General features: G+C 44.6%; 1 protein-coding gene across 1 annotated transcript in view; it reads left to right on the top strand.

The window, feature by feature from the left end:
• The window catches only part of FNDC1 (fibronectin type III domain containing 1), a 102,344-nt gene that overhangs the window by 49,690 nt on the left and 29,782 nt on the right, over positions 1-22,872 (top strand). Inside the window, exons 13-14 of the mRNA XM_015406786.1 lie at positions 7,420-7,650; positions 11,327-11,435. Of these exons, the coding sequence (XP_015262272.1) occupies positions 7,420-7,650; positions 11,327-11,435 (340 nt within the window). The remainder of the gene's footprint in view (positions 1-7,419; positions 7,651-11,326; positions 11,436-22,872) is intronic.

Raw genomic sequence — 22,872 nt, 5'->3', positions numbered from 1 at the left:
GCCTTCATATGGACCATGCCGGGGTGGCCCTCGTGAAGTGATTTCAGCACTTTTTCCCTGAGTTTGTGAGGGACCACCACCCGGCTTCCCCACAAAAGACATCCCTTAGACACAGACAGCTCATTTTGGCGCATTTTGTAAGGGGCAAATTCTGGCTCCACAGAGCCCACAGGCCACCCCCTCCAAACCCAGTTCAAAACTCTGGAGATCACAATGTCTTTAGCGGACGCAGCCGCAATGTCCTTGGAGGTGATCGGAGCCTGGGACAGTTCATCAATCGCTAACACCTCGTTAGCTGGAGCTGGGTCTGAGTCCAGGCCGGGCAGAGGGCAGCGACTCAAAGCGTCCGCGTGACCAATCGCCTTACCCGGCCGATGTTCTAGGTCGTAATCGTAGGCGGACAGGAACAGAGCCCACCTCAGCATCCGCGCTGACATGATGTTGGGAAGTTGCCGGTCCGGGGCAAAGATTCCCAACAGGGGCTTGTGGTCAGTTACAAGGAGAAACTTCCGACCATATAAAAAGTCATGAAACTTTTTAACTGCTGCAACAAGCGCCAGTCCCTCCTTGTCGATCTGGGCGTACCCCTTCTCCGCGCTTGACAATGAGCGGGAATAAAATGCTACGGGAGCTTCCTCGCCATTTGGCATCATATGGCTGAGCACTGCCCCCACCCCATAAGGAGATGCATCCGCAGCCAACACCAACATTTTATTATCATCGTAGTGAGTCAACACTGCATTGGACACCAGTAATGCCTTGACTCCTTTGAACGCCCGTTCCTGCTCTGACCCCCACCGCCATTTTGCCTCTTTGTGCAGGAGGGCATGTAGTGGGGCCGCTACCGACGCCTTGTGGGGGAGGAAGGCGTGGTAAAAATTGAGGAGTCCAAGGAATGCTTGGAGCTCCTTTTTGTTCCCTGGACATGGGGCATCCTTAATTGCCCTCACCTTGTCCTCTGTGGGGTGGACACCATGTTCGTCGATCCTGAACCCCAAAAATTCCACACTGGGAACACCCACTATACATTTGGACTGTTTTACCTTAAGTCCCGCTTGAGAGAACCGTTTCAGTACCTCTCGAACTCTGCTCATGAGTTCCTCATCGGACCTCCCAGCCACCAACACATCGTCAAAATAAGGGACAGTCCCCTGAACTCCCCTCAGTAACCCTTCCATGAGGCCTTGGAACACTCCTGGGGCCACGTTTACCCCAAACTGGAGCCGGTTCACTCGAAAAGCCCCTCTGTGGGTGACGATTGTCTGCGCCTCAGCCGCCTCCCTGGTCACAGGCAGCTGTTGGTAGGCTTGGGCGAGGTCGAACTTTGCAAACACTTTCCCCCCTCCCAGTGACGCCAGGACGTGGCTGATTACCGGGACAGGGTAGGAATGCTGCTGCAAGGCACGGTTGATCGTGCACTTATAGTCAGCGCATATTCGGATGGAGCCATCCGATTTTACTGGCGTGACTATAGGCGTCTCCCATTTGCTAAATGGGACTGGCTCCAATACTCCTTGGGCTATGAGCTTGTCCAGCTCGGCTTCGATCCGTGGTTTAAGCGGGATTGGCACCTTCCTATACTTCAACCGTATAGGTGTCACAGATGGATCGAGCTCAAAAGACACAGGGGGCCCTTTGTACTTTCCCAGACCGCCCCCGAACACATCAGGAAATTCCTTATATAGTACAGCCCATTTATTTTCCGATACTGCATTCACTCCAGTAAGTGCTATACCGAGTGGTTCAAACCACTCCAACCCAAGTAAATTCACCCGGTTACCTTCGGCAATCAAACAAGACAATTCAACACATTTCCCTTTAAACTCGACCATGAAGGTGTCCCTCCCCGCCAGAGGAATGCGCCTCCCCTGGAAATCGGACACCTGCGTTTCAGCGGCTTTCAAACGCCGCCGGCTCCTGGTCGGGAACATGCGCTGCCAGGTGTGGGATGACAGGACGGTCACGGACGATCCGGAGTCGACCTCCATGCTGCAGGGCACTCCGTTGAGGTTGACTGTGACGTGGATCTTTCCCGTCCCTCCGACTCGACGAACCGCAGGCTTGGTTGACAGGCTCGATGTCGTCTGACGGTCGTCCTCACGATGTGCTGCTCGTGAGCGTTGATTCCGGGGTGATGCTTCTGGCGTGGACCTCTTAGTCGCTCTGCAGGCTCGAGCGATGTGGCCCATTTTGCCACACTTACGGCAGGGGACGTCTTTCGTCCAACACTGCTCACGTGGGGGCTTCCCGCCACAGCCTGCGCAGGCTGGGCTGGTCGAAGTCTTCACTGGGGTCCGCTGGTCTGCCTTCTTTTTGACGATGCAGACGTCACTCAGCTTACCCTCGCTGTCACTGTCGGCCCCCTGGTGGTGAACGCGCAGCTCCGTCGCTGCCAAACGCTGACGCACCTCTCGGGTCGACTTGTCGGCTGCTTCCGCGGCGATGGCCTCGTCGTAGGCCGTTGCCCAGGTCAGCTCCTTTCTAGCGAACAGCCTCTGCTGCAGCCGGTCGTCCCTCATTCCGCACACTAGCCGGTCTCTGAGGGCCTCTTCCACATTCGCGAAGTTGCAGGGCCTTGCCGCCTTTCGTAGGGCAGCCACAAACTCCGCCACCGACTCGCTGGCCGCCTGACCCCTCTTGTAGAAGGCATGCCGGCACGCAATCTCCGATGGCTTCGGGGAGAAATGTGCCTGCAGCTTCTCGGTCAGGTCCTTGTACGAGACGGTCGAGATGTCCGCTGGTGCCACCAGGGACCGGGCGATGTCGAACACGCTCTTTCCGCAAGAGCTCAGGAGCGTCGCCCGCTTCTTCTCCTCCGTCGTGATGTCGGAGGCTTCGAGGTGGAACCCGAACCTTGACAGGTAGGAGTCCCAGTCCTCGGTCGCTGGTTCGAAGGCCTCGAACTTCGGGCTATTGGCCATCGTTGCAATCGCTGCCACCGGCTCTGGTGGTGCCCGTTGCTGACTGGCCACGGCGAGCTGCTGCTCTTCGTTGTCCGTCGTGGGTCTGGATGTAGCGGGGCTGCCTACCCGCACTAGTATCCCATCCTCGTCGCCAATTGTTAAGTCCGGCGCTTAACAATGAGTCGGAGAGTGATTTCAGCAAAGACTCAAGTTTATTCAGCTCTTTGTTCACTTCTTCGACACGGTACAACATCTGATAGCCCGAACAGTTTGCCCATTGAAACTGCCCGGTATTTAAACATTCCCGGCTAACATAGCCACTCCCACTATACACATAACAACCTATCAGGTTGAGCGCATAAGGACCAATCACAAACGTTCCCGCTTGCAGCTTGCTTGAATGTGATTGGGTCGTGAGTCTTGGACTAGGATGCTCTGTCCAAGACGAAGCTTAACATTGCTTCCCTATGTGATGATTCACATAAAACCTCCTGTACTCATGGCAGCTATGAATACATTACAGAAGCTACCTCAGAACCTTGGGGAGGAAGGTCTGCCCAGGGAGCACATGCTCCCACAGTGCTCGTCAGGTTCCCCAGGGGCCCAGCAGCCTGATATTGCAGAGCAGTCCAGGGACTAGTAAACCTTGGAGCATCCAGCCACACGCTCACCTCAAAGCTGGCATTCAGCACTTGGCTTCCAGGTTGTGTCGGCACTCGCTCGCCTGCCCCCTCATCCTGTTGCTGTGTGTCCTGCCACCCCTCCACAGCCTGCCAGCCAGAGCCTGGTGCAGTCTTCCCTCTAGGCCCCTTTCCCAGCAGCAGATGGGCCGCGAAGACCACCTGGGGGGGTGCACAGGGCCAGCTAGCATGCGTGAGTTGCAGGGAAGGGTGGGAGCAGGGCTGCTTGCTTTGGGGTGTGCTTATTTAGAGGGGCCCCCCCCCCGAATATCCTGGCTACGGGCCTGACTGATTCCTGTAGTGTGGAGATCACTTTGTAGTTTCAGGAGCTCTTCAGGCCCCGCCCAGAAGTTGGCGGCCTTGCTGAACAATCTGTGACTGTCACAAACAAAATATATACTCCAAGCAACATGCACCTTAGCAATAATTTCCTGTAGGAGAGGGGACAGTTGTCAAGCACCAGATTGGTTTCATTTTCTAGTAGAAGTTATCTACCTTTGCTAGAACAGGGTATAAAGATGAACTGAGTGTTTGCTTTTTGCCTTGCAAGTAACAGAGTTAAGTGGCTCCCACCTAAAGCTCTTAGTAATAGCTTTTTCTGTCACCTTTAAGAGCTTTGCTGCACTGGGTTTATAGTCAATTTTTACTTTAATTTTCATCCCAAGTTTTTATAAATACTGTAGCTGCCTTTGGCTGCCTTTTCTGCATACCTTTCCCTTATATCTCCTTAGGGGGGTGCAGCGGAGAGAGGCATGTGAACATTACATGAACTAATTTTTTCTGTTGACTTTGTTCTTTGGCTCTGTCCTCTGATCACTTTGTTTTGCACTTTCCTCTGCACCTGTGTGCTCTGTCCCTTGGATCCCCACACAGCTTCACTCCTTAGATTCCCTTAGACTCATGGATCCTCTGCCATTGCCATATTTGTGCCTACCAAGCATTGGCAGCCGTAGCTGTGCCTGGTGATTTTAACAGTTCCATTTTTTAAAAAATTCAGTAATGTGTTTTATGTTTGACAAGGTTTTGACTAGATGTTCTGTTCATGGTCTTATTCATTGACAGTGTTTTTCAGTCATTTGAGGCTAGAAAGCGCTGTCAGGGTCTACAATTAAATAGATGATGAATGCTGGAAAATAACTCTCTGGAGGTCATCAAATCTAACAAGATAAACTAAATACATTGTTTTTAGAAACACTTGAAGGCCTTATGAGGGAAAAGGGGAAAAAATTATCCTTCTTGTGAATACTCAAGCTGGGCTCTTTTCGTAGCAGGAGCTCCTTTGCATATTAGGCGACACACCTTTAATGTAGCCAATCCTGTAAGAGCTTACAGTAGCCCCTGTAAGAAGAGCTCTGTAAGCTCTTGGAGGATTGGCTACATTAGGGGTGTGTTGCCTAATATGCAAAGGAGCTCCTGCTACAAAAAGAGCCCTATGACGTTTGCTAGAGCTGTGCTGAAAGTTCACCTGTGAACATTTTCTGGGTATATACCATCAGAGCTCATTTCGTAGAAAAAGAGGTGCAGGAGCTCATTAGCATAATTCATTAGCATAACTTATTTGCATATGCCACACCCCATGACATCACCGGAAGTGTGTCAGAAGGCAACACCCACCGTTCAGGTTCAACTGGACTGTTTTGGATTGCTAGCTATTGGAGGAGGGGGGAATGTGCAGATCTGTCCTCACAGAGGAGGGAGAGCTTGTACCTGAATAAAACTTGGTCTTAAAGGTGCCACGGAACTGTTTTGGACCGGGGGGCCGGGGGGGGGCTCTGCAACTTACCTGGCTGCTTCTTGCTCTGACTGAGGGCTGCTGGGAGCAGGGGGTGGGGCTTGTTGCATGTGCCCGCCCCCTGGGCTCTTTACTGCCAGAGCTCTGCTCCTGTGCGCTCCTGCAGGAAATGATCCCTGTATACCATGCTTTTGAGGGTACGAAAGTGGCCCCCTCAATGCCTTCTTTTTGCCTTCTTTTTCAGTGCTATTTATAGCTGCTTGCAGCCATTGTTTCTCTGGTCTGCTGCTGCTGGTTTTGGGGCTTTCCCTCCTTAGATTTCTCCTTCCTAGAGAAATTCCTGCCAATCCAGTTTCATGTAATGAGTGTGATGATATTACTGAGGGTAAACATAGTCAAGCTAGGGTGAGGTCAGTGCTTCCTACACTGGTTACGTGAGTGATCCTGACCAATCCAGGAGCACACTGCCTCTCTTGTAAACCAGCAAAAGAAATTAGGGTTCAGTAGTGTGGTTTGAAATAGCTTCCAAGCATCTTCTAGGGATTTGACTCTCCCATATTTCTCTTTCAGCTTCCTTTTAACAAGTTCCCTCATTTTTGTAAAGTTCCCTCTTTTGAAATAAAATGTTACTCTTTTGGACTTTAGGGGTAACTGCCTATTAATGTGAATGCTGAACTTAATAGCACTGTGATCACTGCTCCCAGTTGGTGTAACATCTATATTTAGGTATTGAGCCCTGCTCAGAACCAAGTTCAAGATCACTACACCACAGCTTGGCTCTGTGACTAATAGTTCCACTTCACAGTCATTTATTATAATATCTAAGAACCTCATTTCTTTACCATGATTCAAGCACATGTTTAACGAGTCAATGTAAAAGTAGTTGAAGTCACCCAGTATTACAACATTATCTGCTTTGATCACCTCCCCTTTTCACCTCAAGGGTTTGATCAGGCGGGCAATAGTATACCCCCACTTTTAAGTAGCACATAAGACATAATATCTCGACGCATGTCTCCACTCACAACTATTCTGTTGGGAGTTTATTCTCTTAATGTTTTCTAGCTTAATTGACTCCATGCCCTCTTTGACATACAATGTCACACCTTCCCCAACACTCCTTGTCCTGCTGACCTAGAGAAGCTGAGGGGAAGAGGGAGGTATGTGGATGATACCTTCAAGGACGTACTAGGATGGTCAAAGTCCTATACTGACAGCTCTTCTGCTGTTGTGGAAATTGGTCTTGAGGTTGTAGTACATCAGGCTGAAAAGGAGGCACATGATTCTTCAGATAGCGCTCTTTCCTCAGATGATGGACAAATATCCTCTAAGGATATAATGACTGATTGATCAAAGACTATGCAGACTAAAAGATCAAGAGGTGGGCATTTCTGTGATTGCAGTCTGGCACATCACAACCCAAATACTAGACCAGAGCTTCCATATTTGCCTGTCATACATTTTTAAATCCACCCTTTAATATTTATGCCTCTCAGAAGTAAATAGCTGTCAGGACTAATTCTTGTGGGATACTTCAGTGAGCTGCTGGTGCATTCCATTGTCCCACCCCCTCCTCTACCACATACCCTTCTTGCCTCCAAGCTGGAAAATGTGGGAGGGGGAATGCCCTTGAAAGAGTCAAATTTGGCTGGCTGGGGGAACAAATTGTTTATCCTCAGTATATGGCATCAGTCCTGGCTTAATCAAGTATTGCTTCAGAGCTTTATGAAGCCACACAACCGCCCCCCCCCCCACGCACCAGTTCCTTATTTTTCTCTATCCTATTGACATCTTCAGATTGTGGTCTAAGTTGCAATGAATATTTGTCATACTGGTGGTTTCCACAGGAGACGTATGTGAATTCTAATACCACTCTAGCCACTTTCCAGATGGCATTGGTTTACAGGTTTGAAAGTTTTAGAAAATGGTAGGGAAATATACAAGTTCTAAGTCCAGGAAATGAATGTTCAATTTACTGTATCTAAAAACAAATGTATACTTTATTGGCTTTGTAGTTGCAGAACTCTAGATTTTTTAAAAAAAATTAATCCATGCCTTTGTACAGTCTCCTGAAGTAAATGTTCCTTTTCTGTATCTCTTCCAGCTCCTTATGTGACTTATCTGAACAAGGATCCAGCAGCTCCTTGCTCACTGACAGAGGCTCTAGACCACTTCCAAGTAGAAAGCCTGGATGAAATCATACCTGCTGGCCTAAAAGACATTGACATGCGTCCTCAGAAAGTCCCTCACAATATTACTATAGTAGCTGTGGAAGGCTGCCATTCCTTTGTGATTGTAGACTGGGCCAAACCTACGCAGGGTGATTTGGTAACAGGTACAAACCATGCAAGCTTCTAGTAATGGCTATTGGATTGATTTGTTGATGGCTGTATTTTCTGATGCCATTTTGTATAGAAAAATTCATTTAACCAGTTAATAGAACATACTGATTTGCTATTTTCCTTTTTCTCCCCATTTTTTCTTTGTAGTTTGTAGTGTATCAGTTATATATGTGGTGCAGTGGTTCTCAAATGGTAGAGTGTAATTCATCTTTATTATGTAATAGCTCCTCCTCATCAGAGGCAATAGGGAAGCTGCTTATGACTCCGCTGTTTCTCTGCAAGGAAGCATATACTGAATGAGGGTAGATCGTCAAAAAGGAGTAACTAGTCTTGAGAATAAATAAATATTTGGGGTTATTGGTGAAGTTGTGTATTGTTGTGTACTTTCTTGGTCTAGTACTGTATCCAGAACTCATAGTGGCACAGTGAGATAATTTTAGAGTCTGGATTTCAAGGCCTTATGCCTCCCCTTTAGATGGTAATGTATATTACTTCTCCAGAGGCAGATGGGTTGTGAGTATGTCCCAGAAGCAAGCCAAGCAGCCCTGGCCAACAGCAATGACAGATAAACTTATCTAACCCACATCATAGGGCTGGTGTCTGGGTACATTGGAGAACCCTGAGCTCCGTGGAGGAAGAGCAGGATAAATATGTGATAAATACTTCAAATGCAAAGCATCATCTCCACAGATAAACACATGTGGTAGAACCTGATTTTATGCATATTTACAGAGAAATTCAAGACCACTATTCCATACCTCTAAGTATTATTACATGGCCTTTTAAAACTTGCTAGCATTTTAACAATACCACATGGCCTGGTTTCCTCATTGCATTTCTTTTCTTCTGGAAATGGGTTCATCCAACTTAGAACAGGTCTGCAAAATTGATAATATCCATCTTGCTCACAAGTTCAAGGAACACTACCAGGGGCATTGATTTGAACCCAAATAATGAGGAAATAATGTAATACAGAATCAATACAGACTGCGAACAGAGTTTCAAGCAGATTAATCTAGATTTATTGAGTGAGAAGCCTGTTCATATCTGTTGTAAGTTGTGAATGGCATGAACCGGTAGAATTCTTATCAGATCATTGTTGCATGTGCTGATAACCTGAGTTAAGGTATGTTCTAACTTGAGACTTTCCTGTTCTGTGCTGCAGTGTGGCAAGCACGAAATAAGTTATATTATTCTTTTACACAATGGCATCTCTCTTTTCTCTCCAAAAACTCATCCATCTGAGATTTGCCTCATTAGCAGCGCTGACAGGCCTTTCAGCTTCTAGCTGTTGGGTAGTGAAGATGAATGTACCAAGGAATGTGCCTTTGAACACTGTCTGGCACTAGGGATGGGCATAAACCAGTTAATGAGCCAAAAGTCGGCACAAACTTGGCCCAGTTCAGAGCCCCCAAACTGATGTTCAGGGGAGGTGCCAGTTTGGTGTAGCGGTTAAGTGCATAGACTCTAATCTGGGAGAACCGGGTTTGATTCCCCACTCCTCCATTTGCACCTGCTGGATGACCTTGGGCAAGCCATAGTTCTATCAGAGCTGTCCTTGAAAAAGAGCAGTTTCTGTCAGAGCTCTCTCAGCCCCACCTACCTCACAGGGGAAAGGAGTTTGTAAGCCGCTCTGAGACTCCCTTGAGTAGTGAAGGGTGGGGTATAAATCTCTTCTTCCATGAGCATTTACTGGATTTTTTCCTGGTTTGGCTGTTCAGGCCATTTAAACCTAACAGCTGACCAGCCATTTAAACCTCACAGCAGGTCTGCAGCTCACCTGTTAGGCTTAAATGGCTGCCAGCCATTTCAGTGGTGGGTTTCACTTCCCCCTGCCATTTTACCCTTCTTGGGCGATCCCTCCTGAACTCATCAGTTTGGTTTGGGGCATTTCTGTCTCAATTCAGTTTGGGATTCAGACTGGGAACCACCCCAAACCAAAGTGGAATTTTTACATTCAGGCCCATCCCTATCTGGCACTTACCCAAGATTATAGAAACTTCTTGTGCAAAGCTAGTGTATCATCCAGTATGACATATACTTCCTAAGTACCATTATGCTGATAAGGTACACAAATTATTTGGGTCTGGAATTATTAGGCATATCCATAGGAATTTAAAAGAAAAACAGTCCTAGAAGAGCAGATAAGGCTTTTAAAAGGGAAAATATACTAGATTTGTCTGGTTACTGGTTTTTACATTACTTTAAAACTGTGCTTATTTTTGGAACAATATTAAATCACAAGCTTCTCAGGCACAGTTCCTGTAGAAACCTTCCATCTTTCTACTTTTGCTTAACTGTTAAGCCCCTCCTAGTTGCCAGGGTCTTGAAGGCTTAAATTGGAATCCTTATGAGCATGAAATTGGCCATGCTGGTTCATAGCAACGGCCAGTCTAGTCCAGCATCTTGTCTCACATTATGGCCTCTGGAAGACCTACAAGTAGGGCACAAAGGTCAAATACTTTCCCCATTGTCTCCCTGTTGTTGTCAAGGGAGGAGCAGTGGCTCAGTGGTGCAGCCTCTGCTTAGCATACAGAAGGTCCCAGGTTCAATCCTCTGTATCTCCAGTTAAACAAGGATCAGGTAGTAGATGATGTGAAAAACCTTTTCCCAAGACCCTGGAGAGCCTCTGCCAGTCAGAGCGGACAATATTGACCCGATGGACTGTTGCTCTGATTCACTATAGGGCAGCTTCATGTACCCATGTGTGCTCCAGCACTGGCCTTGAGAAGGCATGGATTTTGAATATGAAGGTCCCATTTAGTCACCATGGCTAGTAGTCATTGGTGTATCTTTCCTCCAGGAATGTGTTTAATCCTATAATCCCTTGTGGCCTGGAATAGGGACCTAGCTAAATGCGATGTTTAGAACTGTTCATACCCAGACCTCAGAGACTTCTGCAGGCTCAGAAGAGAAAAATGATGGCAGGCAGTTTGAAATCTGAGATGCTGGATAATAGGCTGAAGAGGGTTAAGAGTATTAGGAACTTGGATGTATAGCTTTCCTAGTCAACACAGCAGGTTCTTCTGCCTTTTCAACTTCAGTCTGTTGCTTGTAGCTTCCCAGCATTGCCATTCTCCAGGTCTGCAAACTCCCTGATCCATCGCAAGCATCAAATCTAGTTCCTGCAGTTGACTTCAGAGAATCTGGCCTGGAGAAGATCTTCTCTTCAGACTAGAGTTGAGCAAAATGACCCATGGTGGCTTCAGATTGTCACCGCTGTGGAGTTGCCTAATAAATGGCACTTCTTACTTTGTGTGTCATAAGAATTCCTGTGAATAGGGTGCGCTGTTGTCTCATCAAGCTGGGGAATGGGCAATGCTGGTTCCCTCAATTACTTTACTAGTTGAGGTTATGATGCTGCTTTGAACTGGTAAGACTGTTTGAGCCAGCATGGTGTAGTAGTTAAGAGTGGCAGACTCTAATCTGGAGAATTGAGTTTGATTCCCTTACTTGTCCATATGAAGCTTGCTGGATGACCTTTGGCCAGTCACAGTTCTTTCAGAACTCTCTCAGCCCCACCTGCCTCACAAGAAGCCTGTTGTGGGGAGAGAAACAAACGGCTATTGTAAGCCGCTTTGAGACTCCTTAGGGTAGAGAAAAGCAGGGTTAAAAACCAACTATTTTTCTTCTTTGACTGACTAATGTGTTGTTTATTTTTCTTTGCAGGTTATTTAGTTTACAGTGCATCTTATGATGACTTCCTTAGGAATAAATGGTCAACCAAGACTGCAGGAAGTACCCATTTGCCCATTGAAAACCTGAAGCCAAACACAAGGTACCAGTTTTTCTCTAAGTGTGTAGTTGATTTCAAAAAAGTGGTCTAATAAATAAACTGGGTAGATCTATTAGGATGCTACAGTTTGGCACTATTTTTAAAGAGGGTAAAAAGCATATCTACTTCCCACAACCTCTTCCTTCTCTGTATCTGTCTACTCTGCAAATTGTAGTGGTTATAGTTCCACAGTATAAATTCAGTATCTGGGTTCTCAGAATTCATACTGCCTGCAACTACTATCCTCTTCTGTACAATGAGACAAGTTGTTCCATAGAATAGGTGCCACAACTAAAAAGGCCCTGTTCCTTGTTATTATTTCCCATGCCCCAGATGGCAGCAGCACCCAGAGCAGGGTCTCCACTGAGGACCAAAGGAGGCACATAAGGGAAACCTGGCCACTAGAGCTTGTAAGGACCTTAGAAGCCCTCAAACCTTGCCAAAGAGGGAGGAAGAAGTTTTCCCATCCTTGTAACCAGACACAACTGCCTAAAATGGCCACAGACTTCTATGTAAAGTGGTCTTTTTCAGCTAAGCCTATGTAGCTGCTAAAGAAAGCCTTGAACCAGGTAAGGACTCAGTGGTGCTTACCAACTTCCTTGCCTCATGGACCCCCACAAAGAACCAAGCTGTGTGTGCTACTAAGAACAGCCTTGAAGCGTTCATATGGGCGTTTCACACTCTACATATCTGTTTCCATATAAACTCTGTTACTGTCAGACAGCTGTTTTGGACACAGAAAGTTAATTTCTGTTATGCAGAACCCACAGGCCTTTTTCAGCTGTGGCACCCATCCTACAGAACTCCTTACCTAGAGAGGTCAATTAACTGAAATGTCTTTAGATGGCTGCTAAGGACTTTTTATTTTGGAAAGCTGTTTTGGTATCATGTGGCTGGTAATAGTTTTAACTGGTGTTCTTAGGGAGTAATTATTTATTGATTGTGTGTGCGTGTGTCAAGGGCTGTCAAGTTGCTTCCAAATTAAGGTGACCCTATGAGCCGCGGTGGCTCAGAGGTTAAGATGCTGAGCTGCAGACTGGAAGGTCTGTAGTTCGGCAGTTCGAGACCCTAGTGCTGCATGACAGAGTGAGCTCCTGTCTCTGGCCCCAGCTCCTGCCAACCTAGCAGTTCGAAAGCAAGAAATTGCAAGTAGATAAATAGGTACCACTTCAGTGGGAAGGTAACAGCATTCTGTATGCCTTGGCATTTAGTCATGCCTGCCACATGACCATGGAAATGTCTTTGGACAATACTGGCTCTTCAGCTTGGAAACGGAGATGAGCACCACCCCCTAGAGTCGGATTCAACAAGGGAAACCTTTACCTTTACTTATGAATTAATAACCTCCAATATGTCCTTTTGTTACTGTCCATGGGTTTTCTTAGCAAAGATACTGGAGCGGGTTGCCATTTCCTTCTCCAGTAGTAATGTATGGCTGCGAGAGCTGGACTATAAGGAAGGCCAAGCACTGAAGAATAGATTCTTTTGAATTATGGTGTTGGAGAAGACTCTTGAGAGTCCCTTGGACTGCAAGGAGATCAAATCAGTCCATCCTAAAGGAAATAAACCCTGAGTGTTCCCTGGAAGGCCAGATACTGCAGCTGAAGCCCAAATACTTTGGCCACCAAATGAGAAAGGAGCACTCACTGGAGAAGACCCTGATGCTGGGAAAGATTGAAGGTCAAAGAAGATGGGGACGGCAAAGGATGAGATGGTTAGACAGTGTCATAGATGTAACGAACATGAAATTGAGCAAAGTCCAGAGGATGGTGGAAGACAAGAAGGCCTGGCGTGATCTGGTCCATTGGGTCGCAGAGAGTCGGACTCGACTGTGCGACTGAACAACAACAAAAAAAAATATGTGAGAGCTGTCTTATAAAGAGAATATTTATAAAACATTCCATAGATGGTACTGGTCTCCAGACAAAATAGCTAGTTGCCATACAAATGCTTCTAATAAATGCTGGAAATGTAAAACAAATGTAGGAACCTTTTACCATATGTGGTGGAGGTGTAAAAAATTCAAACATATTGGCAAATGATACATAAAATAATTCTAGAAATTTTGTATTACTAGTACCAGAAATTTATTTGTTAAATATAATTCCTGAAGGTTACCAATACCATGATGTATATATGATGACGTATAGTATAACATCTGTGAGAATATTGTTGGCAAAGTATTGGAAAACAGAAAAAGTACCCACCAGAGAGGAAATAGCGCACAAGTTAGTGGAACTTGCAGAAATGGACACACTAAATATGTTACTACAAGGAAAAGACGATAATGTATATAAAAAAGGATGCCAACAAACAAGAAACCACTGTGATTAAATGACAATGACACATTTAATAAATTCTGTAGACATTTTGCAGTATAGTAAAAAATTCAGACAAAAGCAAAACAAAGTCCAACATATTCATTTTCTCAACAGAGTCCAACATATTCATTTTCTCTTTTCTCGATTACACCGGTTTTTACACTCATTTCAGCTATCTTCCTCATGAGTAATCTTATAAAGTTGGAAGGTGTTTTCTTCTTAGTAAAATATCTTTCAGTTCCATTGCATATACTAGAATAGGAGCAAGCCAATAACTTCTATTCGTAGCAGCCAGTCCAAAATTTTTATGTGGCAACAGACCTACTTAAATTGGCTGGCATTTGCTCTCCATTTCACATTGTTCGCTGGTAGCTCTCTATTAGTGGGTGCATTTCAGCATTTCATATCTATCTGGCTGAAAGCCTTCTTAGAAAGGATGGTCAAGAGTATATAAATGGATGGAAAACAATGTAAAGTAGACTCAAATGTAGGAGATATGATATTTGATAATGTGATATGTAGACTGTAAAATGTATAAATAAATATGGAAAAAGAAAAAGATAACCCCCTATCTTGACATGGCTGATCTGTCCACCTGGGTCCATGCCATGAGAACATCAAGACTAGACTACTGTAATGCACTTTACATAGATCTCCCCTAAAAGTCAGCTTGGAGACTCCAGCTGAGGCAGAATGTTGTGTGCGTGTGTTAAGCACCGTCTAGTCACTTCTGACTTATGGTGACCCTATGAATTAATTACCTCCGAAGTGTCCTATCATTAACAGCCTTGCTCAAGTCTGGCAAACTTTATAGAGTCCATGGCTTCCTTTATAGAGTCAATCCATCTCATGTTGGGTCTTCCTCTTTTCCTCCTGCCTTGAACTTTTCCTAGCATTGCTGCATTTTTCCCATCTTTTCATTATTTTGTCTAGTTCAGTTAATGTATTTCCATGTTGATCTTTCAACATCCCTAGCTGTGATTTAAATTTCCCTTTCAGTTGCGTATATCCTAACTAGCCTGATACCAGTGCTTCACTATGGTATTTGAGTTCCATAAATCCAGTTATAATACTGATGATGTGAAATTTGAAATATGACATTTGTTGTAGGAATTCTAATGGAGAAGATTGTACTGTAAGAAATGAAGTGAGACTCCTCCCATACGCATGAACTAAAAAGCGATTTAGCAAGGGGGGGACGGAATTAAAAGCATTGAAATCTGTTTTAAGAACCTTACTAGAGCGCGGATAGGCGTTTGGCAATTTTCAGAGACTTTAAGCAAGTTTTGACAAAAGTAAACAATCCATAAAAATGGCGTGGAAAAAAGTGGAGGCGCCTCAATTCTCCGGCATTCCGCCGTTGAAGAGGTAACCTCTTATAAGTTCCATGGCCAGGGTCCCTTCGCCGGGCCCCGGGGGGGGTTGCAAGCCTGCACACCCCCTTCTTCGGCTGGAGCACAGCTTAACCCCCGGAGGTCCGGGAGCTGAGTCTGCTAGCGCGCCGCCATAAACCGGAAGTCTGTACCAGATGACTAACATCAATCAGGAGCTGACAACTCTAAATCAGAACTTTGCAACTCAGCAGCTCCAACTGTCTGAAACTCCAAAAAAGACGGAGCAAACAGCTGAGAAAGTAAAGGAAATAGATGCCAACTCTAAAAAAGTCAAGAAAAAGGTGCAAATGCTGGAAAGAAAGAAAGCTTTGGATGAATCTCAGCTTTTACAACTGCAAATGGAGAAAGCTAACCTGGTCCTCTGGTCCCAAGGGGTCCCTGAATCTAAAGATGAGAATCTAAAACAACTTTTGAGCGATGCATTAGCTCCAGTTACAGATTTCAAAGCGGAATACCTTATAATCAAAATGGATGTGGTCTATAGGGCCTATTCCATCTATATCAAGAAAAATAATCTGCCTGGCGAGTTAGTAGTTAGATTCTCGAAGAGACACATGAGGGATTTAATCCTGAAAGCGACTTCAGGAACACCATTGAAAATGGGAGGCAATACTATTAGGATTTTAAAAGACATCCCATTTGAAATAAGGAAGAAGAGGAAGAAGTACAAAGACTTAATCCTTTTTTTACAAACAAACAGCATTTCCTACAGATGGTTAACCCCTGAAGGTGTCATTTTCAAACTGCAGGACAAAAAAGAAAAAATTGACTCTGTTTCCAAAGCACGTGAGTTTCTGAGATTGCAACTGGGAGAACCAGCTGAGAACGCTAAAGAAGAAGATGACAGCAAATCTAGCAGTGAACTGGACTCTGTGTCTTCCGGTGAGGATTCAGCTTCAGAAAAGTGGGCGGCTGCCCCTAAACGAGAATACCAATTGAGGATTAGAAAAGATAAAGCAAAGTGAAGGCTGAAGGACTCTGAATGGTGCCTTAAAGCATGTGATATAAATGATGCTCCTGGGGTTTTCTTTAAACAGTTAAAAATGGTTAAAAAGATAAATAATTTAGCTTAATTGACTATGTTCAATGTAATGTAAGCATTTTAGACTAACACTTATATAAGCTGATCTAATGATCTCATATACTTGGGGTTTTAGTTAGTAGTAGTTTTCTTTCCTTTCTCCATAGATGTAGATGTTCCCTCCCTATTTTTTCGTTGTAGTTTATAGGAAATGTAATAAAAATTCCCTTCCGGGGGGCAAAAAAAAAGAGAGAAAGAAATGAAGTGAGACATAGTACTTTTTTCTCTCTCTACTGAAGGACCTCTCTCTAGACCACATTGGTGGTTCTGCCCTCAGGTGCTAGGATCACCAGACTGCTTGATGAGCTCATTCTGGAGAAGGCCACATAGAACTGTCCATTTAAGAAGCAGTCGTCTGTTATGGTAATTCCTGCTACCTTCCATGAAAGTGATGGCCTCTCTACTTGTGTTCCTGGATTGTTTTGCTAATATGGAGACTGTGTTGTTCTGAGCACCTCAGGGTGATCTGGCTGGTACTTGGCTTGTGCAGCTCAGTGCACTGCAGGAGTACTATGTGCAAATGTCTTTGCCGCATTCCTAAATTGCGTCTTCCTTGTAGCGTTGGTGTATCTGGCTCGACATTTGCCAGGAGCTTTCTTGCGGGCAGTAAGAGGCGAGAGGTGTGAGGGGCAGTTGGTGTGAGGGAGTGGTGATGTGGTGGACATTTCTTCAGGTTCACGAGGGAGGCACGCATCGAAATGGCTCCTAGAAATGTCCTTTACTATCTCCCCATAAACATCCATACCCTGGCCCTGCTCCTACACCTGACAGATACCGGCCTGTCTGGTGTTGGGGGGGATTGTATTTAAAGGCATCAGGGAGGCTGGGCCAGCGGCAGTGCTAAGGCAATCCTGCTGAGCAAACCTCCCTGGCAGATGTAAGCATCCCACCTCCTCTCCTACACCTGACAGGCAGCTGCCTGTCCAGTTTAGGAGGGGGAGGAGTATTAGAAGCCACTGTGGAGGCAGGGCTGGCAGGATCACTAAGGCGTTACTGCTGGGGCAGGCTCCCTTGTGACTTTAAGCACCCTGCAACCGCTGCTGCACCTGACAGACAACTGCCTGTTAGGTGTAGGAGGTGGGGAAAGTGTGTTGGAAGCCATCAGAGAGGCTGGGCCAGCAGCTTTGCTTCACCTTACAGGTGGTTCTTGGCCACTCCTGATTTCCTCAACTGTCATTAGCTTTCTGCAGTCTCCTGTAACTGTTGGGTTTTTTTTTTACCTCAGAACCCTGAGCTCTGCAGCTGACCAATCAGAGAGTGGGGGGTGCAGAGAGGTAGCTGCCTGGCAGGCGCATAGGAATCAATGGGGGAGCACATTTTCCCCCTTTTGACCCACTTAGGGGTCGAATTTCTAAAAATCCCTTCTTAGTGAGCACCTACGCCATGGTAGGAGCACTCTACCCAAATTTGGTGTCCCTAGGTCCAGCGGTTTGGCCTGGGTGTTGATTTTACAGTGAGGGGACTTTCTTTTATATATGTAGATGGGTGTTGTGATGCTGAATAAAGTACTTAGTATGGGACATATACATTCCTGCTAAATGTGGATTGTGTAAGTAAAAGTAAAGCTGAGAAAACAAGAGTAGCTGTCTTACTATACATGGGTTGCGGTCACACGGAGCATTAGTTACGCTACAGAGACGGAAGATAGGCGGATTTTCCAGGCACGATCAAACCGCAACATCTGGGAAGCGTAGAGCTCCCGTGGCTAACCCGAGGCTTCTCGCCGAAGATGCGCCATAAAAAACTAGTACCTCCGAGGTACTAGTTTCCGGAAACCGCAGGGCAAGGGCGGGTGTCTGATCACATTTCTGGTGGTAGCTTGTGTCCCGTCACGAAAAGGTTTTTTTCCCCAAGTCTCCACAGGATGCGCACAAGCACCCAACAGCACATGCGCACACTTCGGTTAAAAAAAACCTCCCACAACCCCCACCACGCCACTTCTTTGCCGCGCCGCAGGATTGACGTATGATCGGCACTTCCCCCCGAACCACGGGACGTTGGCGGGACATTTGATCCGGCGGCTGTGTGGTAGTTCACTCCGGGGCAAACAGCCACGCCTCCCCCCCCCCCCCCCCTATCTGGCCCATGGGCCCGGGGCCACGCTCTTTCAGATGTTGTTTGTATTGTGAAACCTGAAAACCTGTAAATACTTCAACATTAGGTTTTAACCTTTTTATTCTGCTGTATTTTAAAAAATTCTTAATTGACAATCTTGCGACAGACCTCTTTTGCATGACTGTAGATCTGAGCTACCTAGTAACTCAACCTGTAGAGAAATTTTTCACACTCTATTGAACTCTGCTTTGTCATAGGAACTCTGTGCTTGGTGAGACTTGTTAAGTCATAGGGATTGATCTTACTTGATTCAAACAAAGCACTTTGCAAGCCAAATTTAATTGCAAGGACGTTGAGTTCAAAATAGTCCAAATCATCACAAGCTAAAGAGTGATGTGGAGGCTAATTCAGTTATAAAGGACCTGAACTGGATTATGATGATCACAGATATCAGTTCCCAGGCATAAAGTGAATGCTGTGGAAGGAGGACTCCATGGCATTGTACTCCATTGAAATCACTGTTCTCTCCAGATTTAGTGATCTCTTGTATCTCAGTGATCCAGACATCCCAATGGGGTCGCTATTGTGCTGCTTTGGGGTTGTGTTACGGCGCCATAGCGCTCTTAAAAGGACATTAAAAAAAGACGGAGATCGACCGCACAGGTGAAAAAGGGCATGAAAACCTTGTCACTGGAGGAAGCGCTACGGGGCATTTGACACAGCACCCTGTAGCACTTCAGGAACGGTAGAAGACACTGAAGACCACTTGGAAGCAGTTTGAGGTAAAGATGGCTCAGGAACGCTTCCTTAATGGGACAGAAGCATTTCTGTCTGAAAGGGGAAATATATTCTGTTAGGGAATAATTACTGAAACAGTTCTGTCTGAAATGACAGACAGCAACCGTTAGTGAACAGTTCCTGAAACAGAACATATCGACTGTCAGAAATTTGTTGTCTGTAAATTGTTTTAGACTATAAAACTGGCCTATAATGAAAAACAGCAATAACACAGAATCCTTAAATAAAAGCTTGTTTAATTATAAATATACAAATCATATTCTCTTAATTATATTTTAGCATGTGATACCCATCTTACAAATTATCATTAGGGGATCCTATTGCCTCTTACTGGATCATATCCCAAGTCTTTCTGGTGGTATGAGATCACTTTTCTGTATTTCAGAAATAGTAATTAAATCCAAAACAGACTATCATTTTTTAACATCTTGATTCTGGAGTAAATCATAACTGGGCATTGTTGCTTGGAATAATATCAAGCTGTTGCAGCTAATCCAGCACTTGTTTTACATTGTTGTGTGGTGATCTGTTTTGAAGAAAATTTATTCTTTTACCACTTGTTCATAATGTACATTCAATATGGCATTTCCTGATTTTTGTTCTAGGACAGAAAGTCTTAGAAAGGAGGAAAGGTTTGAGATGTTGCCTTCCACTATAGTGGAAATAGATTAAAACACAACTCAAAATATCTAAAAAGGGATTCTGTCATTCAGAACGTCATTGATCAAGGAAGAGTAGGAAGCCATATTCTCCTGGCTGGAGGCTGGTTGGAGTCTAGTGGTTGGAGCCCAAGAAAATCGTGTGTTGGAACTGGATGTTGGATAATAGCAGTTCAATGACAAAAGATCTGAAGGAGGAGTTTTTGACCCCTTCCATAAATACTGATCCTTCCCTACAAACCTTCCCCTTTCACAAACTTTCCCCCTCAAATGAGTTTACTTCTGGTTTGGGGGGACTGTCTAGAGGGGAAAAAAATCAATAATAGATGGCCTTGGAAGTATGTAGGGGAGAACTGGTGGGCAGGAGAAAGGATAAACATTCCTTCCTTCCTGCCAAGTTTTCTGTGTCTCAGGACCTTCAGGGGTTTGTACTGGTGACCCTGGAATTGGGAATTTGTTGCTTCATCTGGACATCAGCTGGGGCTACAGGTTGATCTTGTTCTGGGGCCAGTAAGCAACTCTCACTCTCAGAGAGGATCCACTCATGACAGCCCATTGATTCCATGAGGCAACAAGCAGCTAGGAAACATCACCAGTTCTCACTGCTGGTCCTTGTATTTTCTTTGTTCCTGTTATTTTCTTGTTTATTAACCTTTGCTTCCATTACAATTCATCATCATCTCAGGTTCTGCTCCTTCTGGCATCTATCTCTGGAGATCCATGCAATCTCAGATCCTGGCTTACAACTCAGTATAGCTTCTGCATCTCATTTTTTGGCTTTTGCCCATTAAACTGCAGCTTGACCTCAGCCCTGTTTCCCTGTCCTGGATTCTGCCTAAACACTGCCCACAACCCTGGCATTGACATCTTGCAAGTACTTTCTGTTAACATCTTGCAAGCACACTCAGAATGAGGAGGGGGAAATGGGATTTAAACTGGCACATTTCCCTTATGAAGCTTAATTATACCTTGAGTGTTCACTTCCAAATTACCTTCTGCTGGTAGATTATCATAAAATCTTGACTGAAGGATTGAAAGAGTTCCAGCATGTATGCCCTTTTTTCTGAATATTTTTGGTTGAGTAGTATTTTAAAGGAGGAATCTTTTAAGAAGAGCTCTGCTGGATCAGATAAGGGGTCCATCTTGTCTGACATTCTATCTTACAAGCAGGGAAGGATGGCAGCTTTCTCATTAACTCTTCTTTCTTCATCATTATTGTCAGGAAGCCTGGATAATGTTTTCAGGAAAATGTCTGTTAATTTAGCTAGATTCCAAGGATTTGGTATGATATTTGGGGTACATAATTTTATTTCATTAATCCAACTTTCTACCCTGCGGCTTAAGCATCCATGATGGTTGGGTGCCTGTTCAACCTTCTCTTTTAAACCTCTAATGTTGGAGAAGTCTCTTAAGCAGCATTTTCTCTTTCTGAATTACCCTCTGACAAATTTGCCTAAAGTGTAATTCAAAACTGCTGTTACATCATTTTAAATTAATTGTTTTACTTTCAGTTAAGTTGAGCAAATCTTCTTTCACCTTGTCTGGCATATTAGACTATTTACCCTACAAATGTACCAGTTTCATACCACCAGTGGTGGTGGCTCTGAAGTACACTTCCTAGGGTTCCATTGAAATAAGCTATAGTTTGCAAAACCATTAGTAGTGTGGACATGTCATCACATCTTCATTATAAATTCTGTCTGTATTTAATGTTTTAATTGGCCTTCAGATTTATCTTTTTTAGTAATGGTCATTAGTTTTAGCAATTTATGTAAAATAAATATATTTTATAATAAAAACAGTCTGCATATAATACAGTGTTGTTATTTTACTTCTGCACTTGCATTCCTTCAATTTGTGTTTCCATTCTGACTATTATCGCCAAAAGCTCTATGCATAGATTTAATTAAAATGGTACAAAAGGCCTACTTGGTTATAATTCCTGTTTAACAACAAGTTCCAACAATTGTAATTCTTGCTACTGTAATTCTTGTACTAGTGTACTAGGAAACATACATATCCATATTGTATATTTCATTCCTCAGTGAAAATCCCTTAACACTTCATATTAAAGTTTCTACTTGGTTCTATCAGTAATCTTTGTGTCATACACAAAACATAATATTATGGGTACTTCTGTGATAATTTCTCTTTTAAACATTTTATTATTCTTGAAGATCTTCTTTAAAAATTTCTTCCAGCTTGTGAACATGTTCTTAAAATGTGGTATCCAGGAATGAACATAACACCACAGACAAAGTTTTACTAGTGCAGCATTTGGTAGTAACTATTAGGTCTCCAAGACTTTTCAGATAGTGTTTAGTTTTTGGGTAGGATCACAGCAGCAGGCTCTGTTCCAGAGGACCTGTGGCTCAGTAGTAATCTTCTTTGAGTGCACAAGGTCCCAGGTTCAATCCTTGGCATCTCCAGTTAAAAGGTAGTAGGTGAGGTGAAAGGCTTCTGCCTGGGAAACTGCAGAGCTGCTGCTAGTCAGAGTAGACAATGCTGGTCTTGATAGTATAAGTTAGCTTCATGTATTCAGTATGTTCAAGGAGCCAAAGATCTAACCTTTTGTTTTGGAATACAGGCAGAGTAAGGCAACAGAAAAAAAAATGGTGTGGCCTTTATAGTCAACAAGAGAGTGCAAAAGGCAGTACTGGGATACAATCTCAAAAATGACAGAATGATTTCTGTCCGATTCCAAGGCAAACCATTCAACATCACAGTAATCCAAGTCTATGCCCCAACCACTGATGCAGAAGAGGCTGAAGTGGACCGGTTCTATGAAGACCTACAACACCTCCTAGGACTAACACCAAAAAATGATGTCCTCATCATCATAGGGGACTGGAATGCTAAAGTAGGAAGTCAAAAGGTAACTGGAATAACAGACAAGTTTGGCCTTGGAAAGCAAAATGAAGCAGGGCAAAGGTTAACAGAGTTTTGTCAAGAGAACACACTGGTCATAGCGAACACCCTTTTCCAACAACCTAAGAGACGACTCTACACATGGACATCACCAGATGGGCAACACCGAAATCAGATTGACTATATAATTTGCAGTCAAAGATGGAGAAGCTCTATTCAGTCAGTAAAAACAAGACCTGGAGCTGACTGTGGTTCAGATCATGA

The sequence above is a fragment of the Gekko japonicus genome, unplaced genomic scaffold (assembly GCF_001447785.1).
Source record: "Gekko japonicus isolate JY-2015 unplaced genomic scaffold, Gekko_japonicus_V1.1 scaffold655, whole genome shotgun sequence".
NCBI lineage: Eukaryota > Metazoa > Chordata > Lepidosauria > Squamata > Gekkonidae > Gekko > Gekko japonicus.
This window is presented reverse-complemented; position numbering and strand designations above follow the sequence as displayed.